The sequence below is a fragment of the Lepidochelys kempii genome, chromosome 1 (genome assembly GCF_965140285.1).
Source record: "Lepidochelys kempii isolate rLepKem1 chromosome 1, rLepKem1.hap1, whole genome shotgun sequence".
Taxonomy (NCBI): Eukaryota; Metazoa; Chordata; order Testudines; family Cheloniidae; genus Lepidochelys; species Lepidochelys kempii.
In genome coordinates this window covers 347,041,748-347,064,295 of record NC_136380.1, presented here as the reverse complement: position 1 = coordinate 347,064,295, position 22,548 = coordinate 347,041,748, and the positions used below count along the sequence as shown (strand labels likewise).

The 22,548-nt window shown below is 46.2% G+C and overlaps 1 protein-coding gene across 1 annotated transcript; it reads left to right on the top strand.

Annotated features, from left to right (window-relative positions):
* Nucleotides 1–224: 224 nt before the first annotated feature.
* On the top strand, nt 225–8,485 carry LOC140905465 (tubulin alpha-1C chain). The gene is made up of 4 exons (XM_073328875.2): nt 225–296; nt 3,621–3,864; nt 5,637–5,785; nt 7,094–8,485. Exons 1-4 carry the CDS (start codon nt 294–296, stop codon nt 8,069–8,071), a joined length of 1,374 nt encoding a protein of 457 aa, XP_073184976.1. The 5' UTR covers nt 225–293; the 3' UTR covers nt 8,072–8,485.
* The last annotated feature ends 14,063 nt before the right edge of the window (nt 8,486–22,548 follow it).

Below are 22,548 nucleotides of genomic sequence, written 5' to 3'. Positions count from 1 at the left end.
TTATTGACTTACTTTTCAATCAAATCCCCCTTTGAAACACACTTGGGGCCAAACTACCTCCCACCCAACCCTATTCAAATCAATGGGATTGCGCCAAGCTCAAGTCAGCACAGAATCCGGCCCCTAAGGGATTGTGTTTCAGGCAAGCCCAAAAAAGGGGTCTCTGCCCCTTTAAATGAGAAGAGTGCCTCTTTACATTCAGGTGGAGTCAGTTCTTACTGGGATATAAAGTTCCAGGAAGAGAGGCAGAGGCAGCTGGTTTGCTTAAATCTTAGGAAGCTTACAAAGCCATCATGGTAAGGCATGCATTATTATTTGTATTTGTGCTAATGTACAGGGGTCTTAAAAGCTGGTGATCTATACACCTAGTCCTTCCTCTCTGGATGTTAATTCAAAGCAGCTTTCTCATTTAATTGTTGCTTGCTTTATAGTTTATTGAACCACCAGTTTGCTCCTTATAAGGTAAAAGCTAGTACTTGGATTACTCTAAGTGGCCCCCCTCACTCTGGTTTTTCTCTCTAAGATTTCAGCTCATGAGCAGCTGGTGCCTGTAGAGTTGTTAAGTGCTTAACTTTTAATAGGAGTTGAGGGGCTTTTTGTTTTATCTGCAACTGGTCTATATAGATGCATGAATGATTTTGGCAGGCTAAAGTACAGTGTATATTTGTGGTCTTTCCCCTTGAAATTAACACTTCAGCAACTGTAACAATGTATGAAACTAATGCATTTTGCAGAGGGTAATTTTTTCCTTATGAGCTGCCATGTTGCCTTTGTCTACTGTAATCCCAAGGGTTTGTCTATGTTAAATGAGTAAAATTACAACTGTCCTTAACATTTCTAATTTAATCTTGACTCTAAAGAGCCTACAGCTTTGAAACTCAAATGCTTTTAATATACAAGGTTTTAAAATACATGCAATCTGCAAACTACCCAGAAAGTTTACAATAAGGTGACTTAGAATAATAAAAGTATATTCTAAAAAATGTTTGTGGAATGCTGACTGTTGAATGTGACTTTATAATATTGTAAAAAATGAAAAGGCATTTTCAAAACTTTTTTTGCAGACAGTAAAGTCAGACTTCAAAGTGCTGTCCTAGGGACTCTCCTGTTATAAAAATTTAACATTTTCATGGCAATTTAAATGCAAAAATCATCCAGACAACAATGTTTCCTCTGTTTGTAGCCTGATGCTGTAAAATACAGCTTATCTTGGTGCAGAATGCAAATACTGTTGATCTGGTACCTCTTAACTGCATCCCCAAGCAAACTGTTCTTTCAACTTGCATTTCCTGCTGTTCCACTAGGGTTTTTCCATTTGCCACGCACTCATTTTAAAAATCCCAAGAACCATGCTATGCTGGGAGCAGGTGCTGTCTCTTGTGGACTAGAATAGGTCTGTGATCCAAACAGCTGTCTTTGCTAAAGCTGGAAAAAATGGCCACAGTGGTGACCTTAGCCACATCTTGCTAAAAACTATTGCAACTATCTAAATGGTGGGGATGGGCGAGCTGAGTAACACGCTTCCCAAATAGTACAAATACCAGCCCTGTGAGATGGATAACTTCGAAATATCAGCCAGATTGAATCAGGAGTGGCCATGCCCACTAGGGATGGGCTCGCCATAAGGCCTTGGGTCTGAGCTCTCACCACAGCTTGGGGGTGGTGAGAAATCAGGCCTGGACTAAAATTCTGTCTATCAAATATATGATGAGACGCTAGTGGGAGATCTTCCAATTCCCTGAGAGCAATCCCGCCAGTTGGCATCTGGATTTCATGTCATGTGACTTGGCAAATTTGTAGTCCTTAGGTGCTGAGTAGGAGTTCACTCCAGAGATCTCAACGCTATGGATCCTCATAGCATCTTGCAAACTAGAATTGCTCGAGTACTTAACATGTGTCTAAAGAAGTACCTTTAATTATAGGTTATTGCTATAGCTATTCTAGTTGCTGGAGCTCTGTTAATTTATATTAAATAGTCCCTGCCCCTCTGTTGCATCTGGCTTTAGAGCTATGGAAACTGAAGGAATGCTTAGAGAGAAATGTGTATAACAATAGTCTCTTCAGGAAGACACTAACCAAACACTAAATAAGAACAATCTTATTGGCTGCTCATACCCTACGGCCATGACACTGCTAGAAGCTAAGTATATTTCAGATTAATGCTTTAAAGCCAGGGCTGCCAAAATCTTCCTAGTGCAGATGTCCTTGTGGAGGACCAGTAGATGGACAGCCACTATGTTCCCTTGCATTGTGCTAGGTTACTAGGATTGCCAACTTTCTACTCACACAAAACCAAACACCCGACGCCCCTTCTCCAAAGCCCCACCCCCACTCACTCCATCCCTCTGTCATTTGCTCATTTTCTCCAGGCTGGCTCGGGGGTTGGTGTGGGAGGGGGTATGGGTTCTGGGGTGGGCCCAGAAATGAGGGGTTTGGTGCACAGGAGGGGAATCGGGGCTGGGGCTCTGGGGTGGGGCTGGGGTGCAGGAGGGTGCTCTGAGGGGTTTGGAGAGTAGGAGGGGGGATCAGGGTTGGGGCACAGGAGGGGGTCAGGTGCAGGCTTCAAGTAGCACTTACCTCAAGCAGCTCCGAGAAGCAGCGGTATGTCCTCCCTCCGGCTCCTACACGTAGGTGCGACCAGGCAGCTCTGTGTACTGCCCCATCTGCAGGCACTGGCTGCAGTTCCCAGCCAATGGGAGCTGGAGCTTGGGGTGGGAGCAGCATGCAGAGCTCTGGGGCTACCCCTGCGTCTAGAAGCCGGAGGAGGGTCATGCCGCTGCTTCTGGGAGCCACGGCAGGCAAGGAGCCTGCCTTAGCCCCACTGCACTGCCGACCAGACTTCTAACGGCCCAGTCAGGAGTGCTGATCTGAGCCCCCAGGGTCTCTTTTTTGACTGGGTGTTCCAGTTGAAAATTGGCCACTTGGCAACCCTATAGGTGACAGTTGTTGTGTTTTTGGTCCATAGTCTGGCTGGTTCTTTCAGCCTGTCTTATCTCTTGCTTTCTACATTTTTATACTCCCATGTGGCTTCTTTATTTCTTATCAGCTATATGCTGCTTGTAGCTCGGGAGGGTGAATTATTTAGTCTGAGTGGCTCCTGGATGCAGAGCCTTATGTGAGGAGTTGAGAACCTGCTGGAGCTGAGAAGAGATGCGTGGGCCAGAAAGTGGAGCTTGCAGCCTTGGGCAGTACACGTACACTCCCGTGGAGGCTGTGCAAGAGCAGGGATAGAAGGCCAGGGGCATGCAAGGAGACACCTGCTGCATAAATCCAAACTGCAGGTGCCCATTTGCAGTGCTGGTTTGGATAGGTCCACAGCTTATTCTTTGCTCCCTGTGTCTCCCCACCTGCCCCCAGGCTGCATCAAGGGTACTGTCACATACACAAAGTTTAGACCAGTTATAAGAGTCCTGTATTACCTGAAAACTAGAAATTCTCTCCCAGAAATCAAGGTGTATACCAAGACCACCTGTTGCACTAACAGATTAGTTGGGCAAATGTCTGCATGTAGAAAACTGCTTGAAAGAGCGAAATACAACTGCCCAGGCTAACACCTAGTACACATTGTGGCTACTATCTTCTTAACCTGAAGCAGTAATGAGACTTGTCCCTAATTCCAGAGGGAGTGTCTTTCTATCCATATTGGCCAGGCTGGGGTCCAGATGGGCAATGCCTGTTGGGAGCTGTATTGTCTAGAACACGGAATCCAGCCGGATGGGACCATTCCCAGCAGCAAGGCCGCTAAACCAATAGAGCCAGACACTGAACAAGTGGATTCTTCTTTTGAGACCTTCTTCTGTGAGACTGCATCAGGAAAGCACGTGCCCAGAGCAGTGTTCATAGACCTGGAACCCACGGTCATTGGTAAGATAAGGGGACAGACTGCTAAATATGCAGCAGAACATTGTTTAGCTTCCTTTTGGTGGGAGGGCCTCATGGCTAATGTCACTGATTGCATCCTCTGACTTGCCACCCCCATCAGTGTAACCCTGGTGACACTGTCCAATCATGAAACATTGTATTTCAGGTGTCATTAATTCCAAACAGGACTCTACATGGCAAACAGGTTACTCCTCCTATGCTAGTATGAGCGTAGCATTTCACTTGGGACTTCGCTTTCTTACGTGGGATTTCCCTCTTGTGGATAGAGGGCTAGATGCTTGGCTGGTGAAACTGGCCTAGCTCCATCAACATCAGTAGCACTAAGCTCACTTACGCCCGCTGAGGATCTGACCCAGCAAGCCTGTTTGCTGGCAGCTACTAAACCAGGGGTGACCAACCTTTGCCTGAGAAGGAGCCAGAATTTACCAATGTACATGGCCAAAGAGCCACAGTAATATGTCAACAGCCCCCCGCATCAGCTCCACCCCACCCTCCCCATGCCTCTTGCCCACCGGCAGCCCTGCCAATCAGCGCCTCCCCAACCCTCCCAGCACCTCCCAATTAGCTGTTTCATGGCATGCAGGAGGCTCTGGGGGGGAGGAGCCAGGGCATGGCAGGCTTGAGGGAGGGGGGCAGGAAGGAGTGGAGTGGGGGCAGGGCCTGTGGCAGAGCCAGGGGTTGAGCAGTGAGCACCCCCCAGCACATTGGAAAGCTGGCAGCCCCAGAGTCAGTGTCTAGACAAAGAGCCACATATTAACTTCTGAAGAGCTGCATTTGGCTCCAGGGCCACAGGTTGGCCACCCCTGGACTAAAGCATCCCCATGAAGTGTCTGTAAACCAGTTTACCTGGTTCCTGTGGAAAAACAAGCATCACACTTTTCAATGATCTGAAGTAGTGAAGAGTATTTCTGAATAGATCACCACAGTCTCTCTTATTGAGAGGTTTCCAACATAATAAAAGTGTCCACTGTAAATTTTTTTTTTAACCCAGGAGACCTCTTTGCTGCTGCCTTTGATTCCTGAGGATTTCAGAGATTTGTTGCCAGAAATCTTGTCTTTCCAAACAGAGTAACCCTATCACTAGGGTCGGGGTAACTCCCTGTAGATTAAGGGGGAAAATAACTAAATAACGAACAAATCTTCCCGGGTGGGGAGAAGCAGAGTAGTCTGTGTAACATGCTGAATTTTTAAGTCAGGGAACCAGATCTTTCTCTAGAAGATCTGCTTGAGGAATTATTTTGGAAGTGCTATGGTTTGTCTTATCGAGTAGGTAAGACTCGATGATCACAAGGGTTCCTTCTAGCCTTACTCTATGAATCTACAGCATGTAATGCTGCCCCTGGAGAAAATGCTACCAGAAATTCAGAGGTGCAAGTAAACAAGACAAATACACAAGCTTCCTATAGTAGCTATAATCCCACAGACAGAAAACTGAAAGCCCAGCCAGCATCCTAAAATGTACTGTAACCCTAATCAGAACGTGACTTCAAGGTGGAAATTGAAGTCCTATGTGCATTATCTGGGCAAACTTGTAGGTATAGCTCTCTTCTTCAGTCCTAGCTCACCAATCCCAGACCCCTCTCAAAATTCCTACAGTATCTTGAATATACTGTTTCTGCTTCATGATGGACCTTTTTTGAAGCTTGTCTCTCTCAGAAGCTTGACGGCTTTGCTAGCAATGGTATTCACGCATGCTCTAACATCCCCAATCTGTTAGGCGTCTTCTGTTTAACCAATAATCCAACTTCCTGCAGATGAGATCCGAATTGGGAACTACCGTGCACTCTTCCATCCTGAGCAGCTCATTAGCGGCAAAGAAGATGCCGCCAACAACTATGCCCGGGGCCACTACACCATTGGGAAGGAAATCATTGATACTGTATTGGGTAGAGTCCGTAAAATGGCAAGTAGACAAATATGTTTAAAAGTCTCTTAAAGCACCTTCTTAACTAATCGTTCAAAATGGGGCAATATGACACTTTGGGGTTGGGAGAAGGACAGTATCCACTTAAAAAGGGGATTGTAACAGCAGGCTAACAAGGCATTCCGGTGTATTAACCCAATGTTTGATGGGCACTACAAGCCAAGTATAAAGTTCATTGCTTCAAAAGAACCCTTAAAGTTTTAGCTCAGGAGCTGTTGCGTCTCTTGGAAATGGCTGCATAATGAGATTTTTTGGGGGGGGGGGGGCTTTGTACTTCGTGACTATCATGTGGGACCTAAACAGTTCAGGGCCTTGCAGTCCATTATCAATGTGTCAAATCCCAGCCTTGGTGAATACATTACAAAAGTACAAAGGAATGGCCATATTGGGTCAGGCCAATGGTCCATCTAGCCCAGTATCCTGTCTTCCACCAGTGGCCAATGCCAGGTGCTTCAGAGAGTATAAACAGAACAGGCAATCAAGGGATCCATCCCCTGTCCCCCATACCTAGGTTCTGGCAAACAGGCAGGGGACACTTCAGAGCATAGTTTTGCATTCCTGCCCATCTTGACTAATAGCCATTGATGGACCTATCCTCCATGAACTTATCTAGGTCCTTTTTGAACCCTTTTATAGTCTTGTAACCCTTGAATAGCTGGGGTGGCCTATATAAAATTAGCTAGTGGGTCTCAATCCAGTTCCAAGTAGACAAGTGTCCATATACTAAATGACTCCAGGCTGTCAATAAGCAACTTGCATTTCAGTGATCATGAAACACTGAGTGCATGTTAGTTCTCTGTCTAGTAGTTGTCCTAGAACCAGCCAATAACTTCCACTTGGCACAAGCGCTCTGTGGATGTTGGAGTGTGATAATTACCTGAAGGGTTGACAAATGTCCATGCAACAGTACCTCTAACAGCAACAAGTATTCTGTCAGTGTGCCACCACTTAACACTGAACTAATTAATGATCTCCTATGGAAACATCCAAGGGGGTAACTTAAAATCCCAAATTAAGGCTGAATAACATTCCCCTTAGACTGTCAATTACTATTACTAGTCCTGCCTTGCAGGCAGGGGACTGGACGAGGTGACCTATTAAGGTCCTGTCCAGTCCTGCACTTTTATGATTCTATGAAGAGGAGAATTGTTGGAACTTTATTCTTACACAGAAGTTCACTATCAGAACTTCTGACCAATCCTGCTGTCAGCTGTTAATCAGCAATGAGATTAAATAGTATAAAATCCTTGAGTTGAGGAAATGAACAAATATTGTATTCTCTTGCAGGCTGACCAGTGCAGTGGCCTTCAAGGGTTCCTGGTCTTCCACAGCTTCGGAGGAGGCACAGGCTCTGGATTCACATCCCTCTTGATGGAGCGCCTGTCAGTAGAGTACAGCAAGAAGTCCAAGCTGGAGTTCTCGGTGTACCCTGCCCCACAGGTCTCCACTGCGGTGGTGGAACCCTACAATTCCATCCTGACCACCCACACCACACTGGAGCACTCGGACTGTTCTTTCATGGTGGACAACGAGGCCATTTATGACATCTGCAACCGGAACCTTGATATTGAGCGTCCCACTTACACCAATTTGAACAGGCTGATAGGACAGATAGTGTCATCTGTCACTGCTTCCCTGAGATTTAATGGTGCATTAAATGTTGATCTGATAGAATTCCAAACTAATTTGGTGCCTTATCCCCGCATACACTTTCCCCTCACTACCTATGCACCCATAATTTCGGCAGAGAAAGCCTACCATGAGCAGCTCTCGGTGCCTGAAATCACCAATGCTTGCTTTGAGTTCTCCAACCAGATGGTGAAATGTGACCCTCGCCGAGGCAAATACATGGCTTGCTGCCTGCTGTACCGGGGGGATGTGGTGCCCAAGGATGTGAATGCAGCTATAGCAGCCATCAAAACCAGGAGGTCCATCCAGTTTGTGGACTGGTGTCCAACTGGGTTTAAGGTGGGCATCAATTACCAGCCCCCCACGGTGGTGCCAGGGGGAGACCTGGCTAAAGTGCAGCGGGCCGTCTGCATGCTGAGCAACACCACGGCTATTGCAGAAGCCTGGGCCCGGCTGGATCACAAGTTTGACCTGATGTATGCGAAACGGGCCTTTGTGCATTGGTATGTGGGGGAGGGGATGGAGGAGGGGGAGTTCTCCGAAGCCAGGGAGGACATGGCCGCTCTCGAGAAGGACTATGAGGAAGTTGGCAGGGACTCTGCAGATGGGGATGAGGCAGATGAAGATGAGTATTAACTCAAATCAAGTACAAACTCCAGTTAATCAGGCTACAGCTGTGATGGTGCTCAGGCAGCATCTCTCATGGGATTCTCCCTTAATATAAAGGTTACCAGTTGAGATATTCTGTGCCCTCTTATGCTTGCATAATCGAACGTGGCCAACTCTGTCGCATGAGCGCATACTTGCTGAAACTATCAAGCTTCATTGCTAGGTCTCTGAAATGAAATCTGATAAGGCACCAGCTTAATGCTTGGGGCAGATTTTTTAGGTGCAAAGGATACTAATGTATGAACCAAAGGACCTAAAGCTTGCAACACTCTCCTGCCCGAAACGTGAAGATTCCTCTGCCTCTTTTACTGCTAACGCACCTTTTATTAGAAACCATGTGACATTAAACTATGTATTTCAATAAAAATTATTTGGCTTTAACTTCTCTGTGAAGGGCTGCTATATTGACTCCCTAAGGTGGTTTTTAACGTGTCTTTCCGTTAATCCAGGAGTAAATCCCCAAATCCATGTTTCAGGAGCAGCTTTGTAATTGAGGCTTAGCTACCTCGATGCCCCACTCCTACATCTACAATGTGCTCACCCCTCACTCACTACGTGCTGCAGAAAGTATTCCTGCTGAAACCTGTCCCCAGCAGGAAGCTGCCCTCTTCTCTGAAAGCTGCTCAGGCCCTGAAATTTCCAGTCTGCAATTTACTGGATAGAAGAGTGAACTTAACAAGAGTTGAGGCCATAGGTGCCAACTTCCTCTCTACCAAGGGTGTACTTGACCCCGCCACCTCCCTCAAGCACAGCTCCTCCCTATCTTCTCCCTCTCTTCCCACCCCCCCCCCCGTACCTCCTGAACACTGTGGTGAGTTGCTTAGGTGGCCACCAGTGTGTGGCAGGCACTGGGGGGGGGGGGCAGGGGAAGGGAGCTTGCCTGCTGGTGCATGCTAAGCATCTGTTAATTTTTTTTTTTTTTCCTGTGGGTGCTCCAGCCCTGGAGCATCCACAGAGTTGTCTCCTACGGTTGAGGCCATTTACTACAGAAAATTCTTTCCCAGATGTCTGGTGGGTGAGCCTCACCCACATGCTCAGGTTCTAACTGATCGCCCTATTTTGGGTGGGGAAGGAATTTCCCCCAGGTCAGATTGGCAGAGATCCTGGTGTGAGAGGTTTGCCTACCTTTGCCGTTTGGGGCCCTTGCTAGTTTGAACTAGAGGAAATAGTGGAGTCTCTGCAACTTGACCTCCTTTAAATCATGATTCAAGGACTTCAGTAACCTCAGCCAGATGTTACAGGATGGGTGGATGAGGTTCTGTAGCTCAGCCTGACCTCTTACATGTGGCAGATGATAATCATGATCCCTCATAGACTTTAAGGCCAGCAGGTAGCCAAATTACTGTACTGAACCGTTGGGTGCCAGATCAATACACTGGCCTCTGATCTACTAGGCCTCAAAAGGCTGCCTGCAATGGTTCCATTGCTCCTTGTTCTCCACAGCCACATGAAACGCTCTGCAATATTCTCTCTAGAAAGGCAAATTGGCATCATCTTTGATGGAAGAGCACAGGACTTCAAATGTCTCAAAACTGGGGTTTTTTTTTGTTGTTAAATGCTTGTGGTGAATACAGTAGATAAACATAGATCAGCAAACGGGGTAATAGAACCAGCTTGCAACAGGCTAGGACTTCTAGGGGCAGCTGTTGCTCATTTCTGAGCAGTCGTATTGCCTCTCTAGCTGCATAGCCGAAAGAGGCTTAAGTTGGGACTGTGGCATTACATATATTTAGCTTGAGAAAGGACCATACCAGCCCTTTAGGGCATGTGTGGTGAAAAGAACATGGTGAAAGCAGCGAGGACAGCTGGCAGGGTTGCTAAATCAGGATCTTGATGTTTCAGTTCTGTCCACTAGCCGGTCTCATGACTCTGCTAATAGCACCTGTCCATGTAAGAGGTGGAGGGGGGCTGGGGGTTGAGCACTTACAATGTCACTGAGCTGCAATCCTTTCCATTATGAAAAAGGATGGTAATGAAACCCCTTGATGGATGGGAGAAATAGCATCTGCTACGGACTAGACCAGGGGAGGCCAATCTGAGCCTGAGAAGGAGCCAAAATTTACCACAATAATATGTCCGCAGCCTCTGATCAGCTGCCCCACCCCACCCCCAGCACCTCCCACCCACTAGCAGCCACGCTGATCAGCACCACCTCCTCCCTCCCTGCACCTCCCAATCAGCTGTTTTGTGGCATGCAGGAGGCTCTGGGGGGTGTGAGAAGGGGGAGGAGCAAGGGCATGGCAGGCTCAGAGGAGAGGGTGGACTGGGGGCAGGGCCTGCGGCCGAGCCAGGGCTTGAGCAGTGAGCACCCCCCAGCCCATTGGAAAGTTGACGCCTATAGCTGCAGCCCCGGAGTTGGTGCCTAGACAAGGAGCCGCATGTGGCTCCGGAGCCCCAGGTTAGCCACCCCTGATCTGGAGGATGGCATGGACTGCACCCTTGGCAAATTTGCAGATGACGCTAAACTAGGGGGAGAGGTAGATATGCTGGAAGGTAGGGATAGGATCCAGAGTTGTTATACTAATAAAATAAAAACCAGCAGGATCTTATTAAAAGGGAAAAAGCAAAATGCCACATTTATTGTGAATACAGAAAGAATCCTAGTAAGCAGTGAGTTATAGCTATAACATTCCATTCAATTTCATATATATTCACACATTCATTCACACACACACACACACAGGTTATACAAGGTTGTTATAATAGTTACCAGCTTTAGAGTTGCTCATGCCAAGCCACTGGCCAGGTGGCCTGGACACGAGGAGGGAGCAGGGCTTTGTCAGATGCTCATTGATATGCCCCTGGAAGTTGATTTGCAGAATCAGACCCCAAAGTTCTCACTTTCTAGAGTCCATTTTTACAGGTATTTCTTCCTAGGCCAGTCTATGGGAATTGTTTCATCATGCTGTTGCTGAATCAATCAGCAGATGGCACAGTCCTGACGGCTCCGTGCTGCCAGATGTTATCTTGTTCTTTGCTTCTCCCGTTCTTGAGGCTGTTGGGTGGATTCCAGTCTGCCCTCCGGGGGTCCTCTGGTTATTTCCACTTGATGCCTTCTTCAGCCGATGGACACTGGATTCTTAGGCTGGCACTTCCCTGATCATTCAGTTATTATCCACACCAAGCATCCATCTACATACATCCTCTATCTATATTTTAATCACAATTGTTAACAAAGCGAGATGAATACAACAAAAGGGCGGGGAGTCTCTGTGTGCTGTTTCTGTTGTTACAGAGTATTGCTTTGAGTCTCTCTCTGTGTGAGGAGTAGTTGTTACAAAGAATTTCTTTGAGAACAGCTTCGGTCTTAGAATGTACTAACACAATTAGCAGCTTGCAAATTTCACACATAGAAGGAGAGAAACCAAGAGACCTCTTAATTAGTAATACCCTGGAATTTAAATGAAGGGGAATCAAACTCATTTGTGATTTTAACACAGAACTTCTTTAACATGATCCAACATAATCCCCCTTTTGACACTAAGATTTATAATCGTCAGTGTCACTTCCTATGTAGCCTATTCAAGAGAAGGTACTGCGAGGCAATTTGAGTTTGTGATTCCAATTCATCCCATATACATGATCCTAGTGATGTATCTTTACTACAAAGTTCTGGGGCAACAGGCAAGGTGAGGCACGCCCACTTTTGATGAGTCCATTCGGTACAACCTCTAGTGTCCAATAGCTTCCCTCCCTCCCCAGCCCACTGGCTCGAGGTCCAGGGTAGCCAGAAGGATCCCATGTGAATATGGGGAGTGGGCTAACCTTCAATACCTTTGCCTCCAGGGACTGTTGGTGTGCAATTTTGACAACAATTTCTCCCATTAACAAGTCTGGTTTTACAATACTGGAAACGTATTGTATCCATTCATATTGATAAGTGTCAAAGAATGATCTCTTTCTTTGTTTTAACAAATGCATCAAACCCTTAATATTTCCCAATTTTCCTGATATTTCGTGTTCCAAAGTAGCTAGGGCAAGTATCTGCATTTCAGTGCATCCCGTAGCTATGGCTGTGTAGTTTCCTATTTCTAAATTTTTTCTTATGCATAAGCCATGTGGTAGTATTAAGTCATTGCCAAAGATTCCATCGGGCTTTTAGGTTACCCAGACCAATTTGGACCAAGTCTACATTAGCATGTACTTGTTTTTGTATGAGGCTGTCCTGTAGCTGGGACAGAGAGCTTCATTTATTTTTAATTACCTGCAGGTCTGCAGTATATATTTTTTAAAACACACAACAGTGCTAGCGACAAGACAACACATAGAACACAAAACACAATTTCTATTGTGACAGTAGATTCATGGTATTGGGTTGCTCTTCAGCTGGCATCAGCTTTTCTGAAAGACAAAAGAACATGTTTCTACCCCTTTTTGGAGTGGCAGATTATTGCTTAAAATATTTCTTTTACAAGTACCCTTGCTGATTGCAGGCAAAACAGAGGAATTACCCCCACATTTTACTGTTTTTGTTCTATAGGCAGGCCAGGTTTCAATGGCTTCTATCTTTTAAGGGTGATGGGGAAATTATCCCACTGTTTAGTCAATAAATCCATGAGGTGGGGTACCTCAGTTTCCCTTCTTATACAGCAGACCAAGTTTATAACGTTTTTCCTGCTATGTTAAGCTTTAAGTTTATTTACAGGTAATAACTGAGAAGCATCATTACCATATGACGTTAAAGGATTTTTCTAAAAATCATACACACTATACATTGTTACAGGGGTACTTATTATCATTAAATTTATTAAAATTCTCGTTATACCATGCCTTTTATTTAGACAATTTGTTTGCTGACCAGATATGTCCTTTATCTGCAGCTCCTTTGGGCTGCTAGTTCTTTCCTTCCTTTATCATTTAGCAAAAAGAACAGGAGGACTTGTGGCACCTTAGAGACTAACCAATTTATTTGAGCATAAGCTTTCGTGAGCTACAGCTCACTTCATCGAAAGCTTATGCTCAAATAAATTGGTTAGTCTCTAAGGTGCCACAAGTCCTCCTTTTCTTTTTGTGAATTCAGACTAACACAGCTGCTACTCTGAAATTTATCATTTAGGTAATTTGCATTTTCACAGACGCTTCCTGCTTTTGGATTTAAAACCATCAGCAGCTCAGAGACTTGATCTTAAAAGGGACACAATCAACTTTCACCAGAGTTTTGATCACATTTTTTAACTTTTGCTTCCAAAACACACAGCGATCTGAAAAAGAAAACCCAACCTATTGTGGCTCCCTTTGGAGCCCGAATAGCATTTTAATTGAGTAGCATGGCATGTTTGCATTTCTTTTGCCCCTTCTACAATATACCCTGCACATGTTCTGGGGCAAATGCACATTCCTTCCATAGTTTAACTTCTATAACATGATCCAGATCCATTTTTACATAAGGTGTAACTATTTCTTTTTTTGCTTACAGAGTTTTCATGTCCCTTTATCAAAGTGACAGTCTGATTACACAGAGCCATTTTAAGGCTCAGTGTTTCTAAGGTTGCTTCTTTTTGTTTTGTGCACCTCACCCCTGCTGTTGCTTCAGAGGGGCACTGTCTTTTTTAATTTCTTATTATTTATTTATCTACTACAGCTGTCATCTGCTATTTTGTTACACAAACAAACAAAAAGAATCCAGAATTTTTTCTTTCTTTTTCTATTCTCCTGATTTTGACTGCCCTGCTGCAGCCACAACTTAAAAACATTTTACATTTTGTAAAGCACTGAGTTACCTTTTAAGGGTAAAATGCCAAATTCCAAAGCTAAACAACACTAATTACCTGTGTCTAGCAAAAAGGTCTGTCAGTTTTGCAACTTTGAATTAAAGAGTCAAACGGATTTTTAGTGGCATTATTTAAAACAAAAACAAAACCAATTGATCCTTAGAACTTTACATATTTACACACACACAGATAGATACATACACATTTTCTTTTCCTTAACATCCTTTCCACATTGCTCTGTTTTTACATCTTACATTCCCTTTATACATTTGAGGCAGTTAAGTTCCAATAGAACCCCCTTCTGTTCTTTTAGCAAATTTGACTAAATTGTCCAGTCAAATGATTTTAATCAGATCGTTTATTGTTGCCTGGCTAATTGACAGACATTCCTTTGGAAAAGGGCCCATTTTTCCTTCAGAACGGCTGCAAAGAAACCAAGAATGCTCTGTCTCGAACACTTTTCCTTTTTAACATTCTCACAAAGTTTAGCTGCTTAAAATTCCCTCCAGCCTCTGCAGAGTTAACTTTTCACTCTCTTTTCTCTCTGTAATTGTGCCTGGGGGTGCCCTACATAGGACCTTCTCCCCCTTCACCCACTGTAACCGCTGCTACCTGTTTAGAGGCAAAGCCCAAGTTTTGTCTCAGACTCTTAATTAGTGACTCTCAACGACTATGATTTGCAGGTGCTGTGCCCTGCTTCAAGGTTAATTTCTTTACCATACCTTGGAGCACATGATTCTCTCTTTCAATTTCCTCAGAGGCTGTAGCTTGGTCTGCCAGGAATCTCTCTCTCTTTTTGCATTCCTGGAGTGCCTCTTTCACTATTTTCAGCTGACTTTGGGTATTGGTAGCTAGCACCTTCCAATTGTCTGCTCCCTTTTCCGTTTGTGCCTTTTCCTCTTTACATGAAGACAAGCGGAGGGAAGAATCCTTACATGCCTCCTACAACAACCAGATTGTTGCTGAATCTCTTTTGGCAGCACTAGGAGGTTTGTATATGGGGATATACTGAGCTAATCTATCCTCTAGGTCCGCAATAGTGCAGACATCAGCTAGGGCTTGTTTAGTCCAAGGACTGTGCCCAAATTTTTGAAGGATTTGTTTAAAAGGTGTAATTTTTTTTAACAGAAGGTGAGGTTGGAGTTCCTTCTGACTCCATCCTCCCTTTGGTACTGGCTTACCCTGTATTCTTTTAAACATCTTAACACGGATATTTCAATCTCTGTGTCACTCCTGGTATTACTCAGCGAGTGACTAGCTTAGATTCTGAAATCGTAGCTTATCAAATTTCCTCGTCACACCTGGCACAGGTCAGTGAGTGACACAGCCTAGATTCTCTGAACCTGCTACTCCTTATTCCAGCGAGTAGCTTAGCCTGGCCCTTAGGCCTTCTTGCTGCCCCTGATACCTCAGTGAACAATAGGACTTAGGTTTAGTAATCGTAGCTTAATCTATACACTTTCCCCTGCTACCTTCCCAGAGGCCAGCAGGTCTGTTGTTTTTAGTAATCTTAGCTTAATTTATACACTTTCCCCTGCTACCTTCCCGGAGGCCAGCACGTCTAGTTAACCTAATAGAAATGCCTAGCTCAATAGAGCTGGTTGTGTGCACACCAATATTTACAATAACTGAGGTTTTTTACCAATATTCCCCCTTTCGCAATTCTCCACCAAAATGTTATACCAATAAAATAAAAACAAGCAGGATCTTATTAAAGGGGAAAAGGTAAAATGCCACATTTATTGTGAATACAGAAAGAATACTAGTAAGCAGTGAGTTATAGCTATAACATTCCATTCAATTTCATATTTATTCACACATTCATTCACACACACACACACCCACACACACAGGTTCTGCAAGGTTGTTATCATAGTTACCAGCTTTAGAGTTGCTCATGCCAAGCCACTGGCCAGGTGGCCTGGACACGAGGAGGGAGCAGGGCCTTGTCAGATGCTCATCTGATGCTCCTGGAAGTTGGTTTGTAGAATCAGACCCCAAAGTTTTCACTTTCTAGAGTCCATTTTTATAGGTATTTCTTCCTATGCCAGTCGATGGGAATTGCTTCATCATGCTGTTGCTGAATCAATCAGCAGATGGCACAGTCCTGACGGCTCCGTGCTGCCAGATGTTATCTTGTTCTTTGCTTCTCCCGTTCTTGAGGCTGTTGGGTGGATTCCAGTCTGCCCTCCGGGGGTCCTCTGGTTATTTCCAGTTGACGCCTTCTTCAGCCGATGGACACTGGATTCTTAGGCTGGCACCTCCCTGATCATTCAGTTATTATCCACACCAAGCATCCATCCACACACATCCTCTATCTATATTTTAATCACAATGGTTAACAAAGCGAGATGAATACAACAAAAGGGCGGGAAGTCTCTGTGTGCTGTTTCTGTTGTTACAGAGTATTGCTTTGAGTCTCTCTCTCTGTGAATTACTTTGAGAACAGACTCTGTCTTAGAATGTACTAACACAATTAGCAGCTTGCAAGTTTCACACATAGAGGGAGAGAAACAGTACCAAAAACCCAAGAGACCTCTTAATTAGTAATACCCTGGAATTTAAACTATGGGGAATCAAACTCATTTGTGATTTTAACACAGAACTTCTTTAACATGATCCAACAGAGTGACCTAGACAAATTAGAGGTTTGGGCCAAAAGAAATCTGATGAGGTTCAACAAGGACAAGTGCAGCATCCTGCACTTAGGATGGAAGAATCCCATGCACTGCTACAGACAAGGGACCGAATGGCTACGCAGCAGTTCTGCAGAAAAGGACCTAGGGGTTACAGTGGACAAGAAGCTGGATGTGAGTAGGGTGACCAGATGACAAGAACAAAATATCGGGACACATGGGGGAGAAGCCACAGGCTCACGAGGGCCGACTCTAGGTATTTTGCTGCCCCAAGCAAAAAACAAAAAAACAAACAAACAAAAAAGCCGGAGTGCTGCCGAAGTAAAATATTGGGACAAATGGCATCCCAACTGTACATCAGTCGGGATGCAGGACAAACAACTAAATATCGGGACATCTGGTCACCCTAGATATGATATGAGTCAACAGTGTGCCCTTGTTGCCAAGAAGGCTAACGGCATTTTGGGCTGTATAGGAGCATTGCCAGCAGACCAAGGGATGTGATCATTCCACTCTATTCAGCATTGGTGAGGCCTCATCTGGAGTACTGTGTCCAGTTTTGGGCCCCACACTACAAGAAGGATGTGGAAAAATTAAAAGCGTCCAGTGGAGGGTAACAAAAATGATTAGGGGACCGGAACACATGACTTATGAGGAGAGGCTGAGGGAACTGGGATTATTTAGTCTGCAGAAGAGAAGAATAAGGGGAGATTTGATAGCCGCTTTCAACTATCTGAAGGCGGTTCCAAAGAGGATGGATCTAGACTGTTCTCAGTGGTAGCAGATGACAGAACGAGGAGTAATGGTCTCAAGTTGCAGTCGGGGAGGTTTAGGTTGGATATTAGGAAAAACTTTTCCACTAGGAGGGTGGTGAAGCACTGGAATGGGTTACCTAGGGAGGTGGTGGAATCTCCTGCCTTTGAAGTTTAAGGTCAGGCTTGACAAAGCCCTGGCTGGGATGATTTAGTTGGGGATTGGTCCTGCTCTGAGCAGGAGGTTGGACTAGATGACCTCCTGAGGTTCCTTCCAACCCTGATATTCTAGGATTCTATGGTAACTGGTCTAGTGACTGGGGTGGAAGCAGTAGATGTGATTTATCGTGAATTTAGTAAAGCTTTTGATACTGTCTAACATGACACTCTCATAAGCAAGCTAGGGGAAAATAGTCTCGATGAAATTACTATAAAATGGGTGCACAAGTGGTGGAAAGACCATACTTGAAGAGTAGTTATCCATGGTTCAGTGTCATACTGCAGGGTTCTTTCTTGGGTCTGGTACTAGTCAGTATTTTCATTAATGACTTGGATGATGGAGTGGAGAGTATGCTTATCAAAATTGTGGATGACACCAACCTGGGAAGGGGTTGGTCAAACTAAATTGACATCTTTTTTGATGAGATTACAAGTTTGTTGATAAAGGTGATAGTGTTGATGTAATAGACTTCTGCAAGGCATTTGACTTGATACTGCATGAAATATTGATTAAAAAACTAGAATGATATAAAATTAACATGGCACACATTAAAAGACCATAAGAATAGCGATACTGGGTCAGACCAAAGGTCCATCAAGCCCAGTATCCTGTCTTCCGACAGTGGCCAGTGCCATGTGCCCCAGAGGGAATGAACAGAACAGGTAATTATCAAGTGATCCATCCCCTCTCGCTCATTCCCAGCTTCTGGCAAACAGAGGCTAGGGGCACCATCCCTGCCCATCCTGGCTAATAGCCATTGATGGACCTATCCCTCATGAACTTATCTAGTTCTTTTCTGAACCCGGTTATAGTCTTGGCTAAGGATTAAAAACTGGCTGACTGGTAGGTCTCAAAATGTAACTGTAAAAGGAGGATTGTCATTGAGCAGGTGTTTCCAGTGGGGGTCCTATGCTCTTTAACATTTTTATCAATGATCTGCAAGAAAACCCCAAATTGTCACTGATAAAGTTTGAAGATAACACAAAAATGGGGCTGTGGTTAATAAAATGAAGAGGACCAATCATTGATTTAGAGCAATTTGGATTGCTTGATAAACTGAGCAAACCAGATGCATTTTAATATGGCTAACTCTAAAAGTATACATCTAGGAACAAAGAAGGCATGACATACGCCCACGATTGGGGACTCTATCCTGGGAAGCAGGAACTCTGAAAAAGATTCGGGGGTCATGGTGGATAACCAGCTGAACATGAGCTCCCATTGTGATGCAATGATCAAAACTGCTAAGGCTGTCCCGGGAAGCACAAATAGGGGAATCTCGAGTAGGAGTAGAGAGGTTATTTTACCTCTGTATTTGATACTGATGCGACAAATGGCCTGCATCATAGAATCAATCATAGAAGCATAGAATATCAGGGTTGGAAGGGACCTCAGGAGGTCATCTAGTCCAACCCCCTGCTCAAAGCAGGACCAATCCCCAACTAAATCATCCCAGCCAGGGCTTTGTCAAGCCTGACCTTAAAAACTTCTAAGGAAGGAGATTCCACCACCTCCCTAGGTAACGCATTCCAGTGTTTCACCACCCTCCTAGTGAAATAGTGTTTCCTAATATCCAACCTAGACCTCCCCCACTGCAACTTGAGACCATTACTCCTTGTTCTGTCATCTGCTACCACTGAGTACCAGTCTAGATCCATCCAGGGTGGGGGGAGGAATAGCTCAGTGGTTTGAGCATTGGCCTGCTAAATCCACGGTTGTGAGTTCAATCCTTGAGGGGGGCATTTAGGGATCTGGGCCAAAAATAGGGGATTGGTCCTGCTTTGAGCAAGGGGTTGGACTAAATGACCTCCTGAGGTCCCATCCAACCCTGAGATTCTATGATTCACAGTCTCTTTGGAACCCCCTTTCAGGTAATTGAAAGCAGCTATCAAATCCCCCCTCATTCTTCTCTTCCGCAGACTAAACAATCCCAGCTCCCTCAGCCTCTCCTCATAAGTCATGTGTTCCAGACCCCTAATCATTTTTGTTGTCCTCCGCTGGACTCTTTCCAATTTTTCCACATCCTTTTTGTAGTGTGGGGCCCAAAACTGGACACAGTACTCCAGATGAGGCCTCACCAATGTCAAATAGAGGGGAACGATCACGTCCCTTGTTCTGCTGGCAATGCCCCTACATATACATCCCAAAATGCCATTGGCCTTCTTGGCAACAAGGGCACACTGTTGACTCATATCCAGCTTCTCGTCCACTGTAACCCCTAGGACCTTTTCTGCTTCCGAGCCATTCGGTCCCTAATCTGTAGCGGTGCATGGGATTCTTCCATCCTAAGTGCAGGACTCTGCACTTGTCCTTGTTGAACCTCATCAGTTTTCTTTTGGCCCAATCCTCTAATTTGTCTAGGTCACTCTGGACCCTATCCCTACCCTCCAGCATATGTACCTCTCCTCCCAGTTTAGTGTCATCTGCAAACTTGCTGAGGGTGCAATCCACACCATGCTCTAGATCATTTATGAAGATATTGAACAAAACCGGCCCCAGGACCAACCCTTGGGGCACTCCACTTGATACTGGCTGCCAACTAGACATGGAGACATTGATCACTACCCGTTGAGCCTGACGATCTAGCCAGCTTTCTATCCACCTTATAGTCCATTCATCCAGCCCATACTTCTTTAACTTGCTGGCAAGAATACTGTGGGAGACCGTGTCAAAAGCTTTGCTAAAGTCAAGGAACAACACGGCCACTGCTTTCCCCTCATCCACAGAGCCAGTTATCTCGTCATAGAAGGCAATTAGATTAGTCAGGCTTGACTTGCCCTTGGTGAATCCATGCTGACTGTTCCTGATCACTTTCCTCTCGTCTAAGTGCTTCAGAATTGATTCCTTGAGGACCTGCTCCATGATTTTTTTTCCCCAGGGACTGAGGTGAGGCTGACTGGCCTGTAGTTCCCAGGATCCTCCTTCTTCCCTTTTTTAAAGATGGGCACTGCATTAGCCTTTTTCCAGTCGTCCGGGACTTCCCCCGATCGCCATGAGTTTTCAAGGATAATGGCCAATGGCTCTGCAATCACAGCCGCCAACTCCTTCAGGACTCTCGGATGCAACACATCCGGCCCCATGGACTTGTGCTCGTCCAGCTTTTCTAAAGAGTCCCGAACCACTTCTTTCTCCACAGAGGGCTGGTCACCTCCTCCCCATGCTGTGCTGCCCAGTGCAGTAGTCTGGGAGCTGACCTTGTTCGTGAAGACAGAGGCCAAAAAAAGCATTGAGTACATTAGCTTTTTCCACATCCTCTGTCACTAGGTTGCCTCCCTCATTCAGTAAGGGGCCCACACTTTCCTTGACTTTCTTCTTGTTGCTAACATACCTGAAGAAACCCTTCTTGTTACTCTTAACATCTCTTGCTAGCTGCAACTCCTAGTGTGATTTGGCCTTCCTGATGTCACTCCTGCATGCCAGAGTAATATTTTTATACTCTTCCCTGGTCATTTGTCTAATCTTCCAGGTCTTGTAAGCTTCTTTTTTGTGTTTAAGATCAGCAAGGATTTCACTGTGAAGCCAAGCTGATCACCTGCCATATTTACTATTCTTTCTACACATCAGGATGGTTTGTCCCTGTAACCTCAATAAGGATTCTTTAAAATACAGCCATCTCTCCTGGACTCCTTTCCCTGTCATGTTGTTCTCCCAGGGGATCCTGCCCATCAGTTCCCTGAGGGAGTCAAAGTCTGCTTTTCTGAAGTCCAGGGTCCGTATTCTGCTCCTCTCCTTTCTTCCCTGTTTCAGGGTCCTGAACGTTTCCATCTCATGGTCAGTGCCTCCCAGGTTCCCATCCACTTTTGCTTCCCCTACTAATTCTTCCCGGTTTGTGAGCAGCAGGTCAAGAAGAGCTCTGCCCCTAGTTGGTTCCTCCAGCACTTGCACCAGGAAATCACGGTATGTGAGTCTCTCCCATGGGCGGTGGGTATCGCAGGCTAGGGGAGGCTCAGCCTCCCCAAACAGCCAGATCTGGTCCCACCCATTGTCTATCATAAGGCCCCCTCCTGCTTCCTGTTCTTTCCCCGTGGCCCCAGCCCAGGCTGCTTCTCTTCCCCAAAGTGGGCTTGAGCTGGGGCTGGGGCTAGGATGGGCCGGCCTACAGCCCGGGACTCAAGGCAGGTGGGGCTGGTGCTCGGGTCACCAAGTGCTCCGGGGAAGGGGCTCCTCATCTGGCGTTCTGGGGCTGGGGGCACTTAGACTGCTGGGGGCACTCCATGGCTGGGGGTACTTGGGCAGGCCGGCTGGGGCAGCCCAGGACTGGGGTGGGGGAGCTGGCAGATGCAGTGAGGGGCTCGGAGCTCTGGTGGGAGAGGGGGAGGAAGGGGCAGGAGAGGGGACTAGCCCCCACAATGGGCGGTTCACGTGCAACCCATGGTGGCTCCCCTGTGGAGGAGCAAACATTCCTTTTCTCATACAGACTGTATCTGAGTTCCTGGCCTGCTACGTGTATTTCTTAAACGAAATACTGTGGGGTGTAAATGAAATTCCCATCACAGGGCTAATGAGCAAACAGACCAGTATCTAAAACAGTGGTCACCAACCAGTAGATCGCAATCGACTGGTCAATCCTGGAGCCTCTGGCAGTCGATCGCGATCTCTGGCCGCTAAACTTCCAGTGGTGCAGTGGGTCTAAGGCAGGCTTCCTGCCTGCCCTGGCCCCACGCCACTCTCGGAAGCAGCTGACATGTCTCTGCAGCCCCTTGGGGGGGCAGGCAGCTCTGTGCGCTGCTGCTGCCCCCACCCCCACCCCAGTGCTGACTCGGCAGCTCCCATTGGCCGGGAACTGCAGCCAATGGGTGCTGCGGAGGTGGTGCTTGCGGCCCCGGGTGGGGCTGTAGATCTCCTGCTCCCGCAACACTCTGCCCCAGCCCAGAGCCCCCTCCTGCACCCAAACTCCCTCCCAGAGCCTGCACCCCTCACCCCCTCCTGCACCCCAACGCTCTGCCCCAGCCCAGAGCCCCCTCCTGCACCCAAACTCCCTCCCAGAGCCTGCACCCCTCACCCTTCCTGTACCCCAACCCTCTGCCCCAGCCCAGAGCCCCCTCCTGCACCCAAACTCCCTCCCAGAGCCTGCACCGCTCACCCCTCCTGTACCCCAACGCTCTGCCCCAGCCCAGAGCCCCCT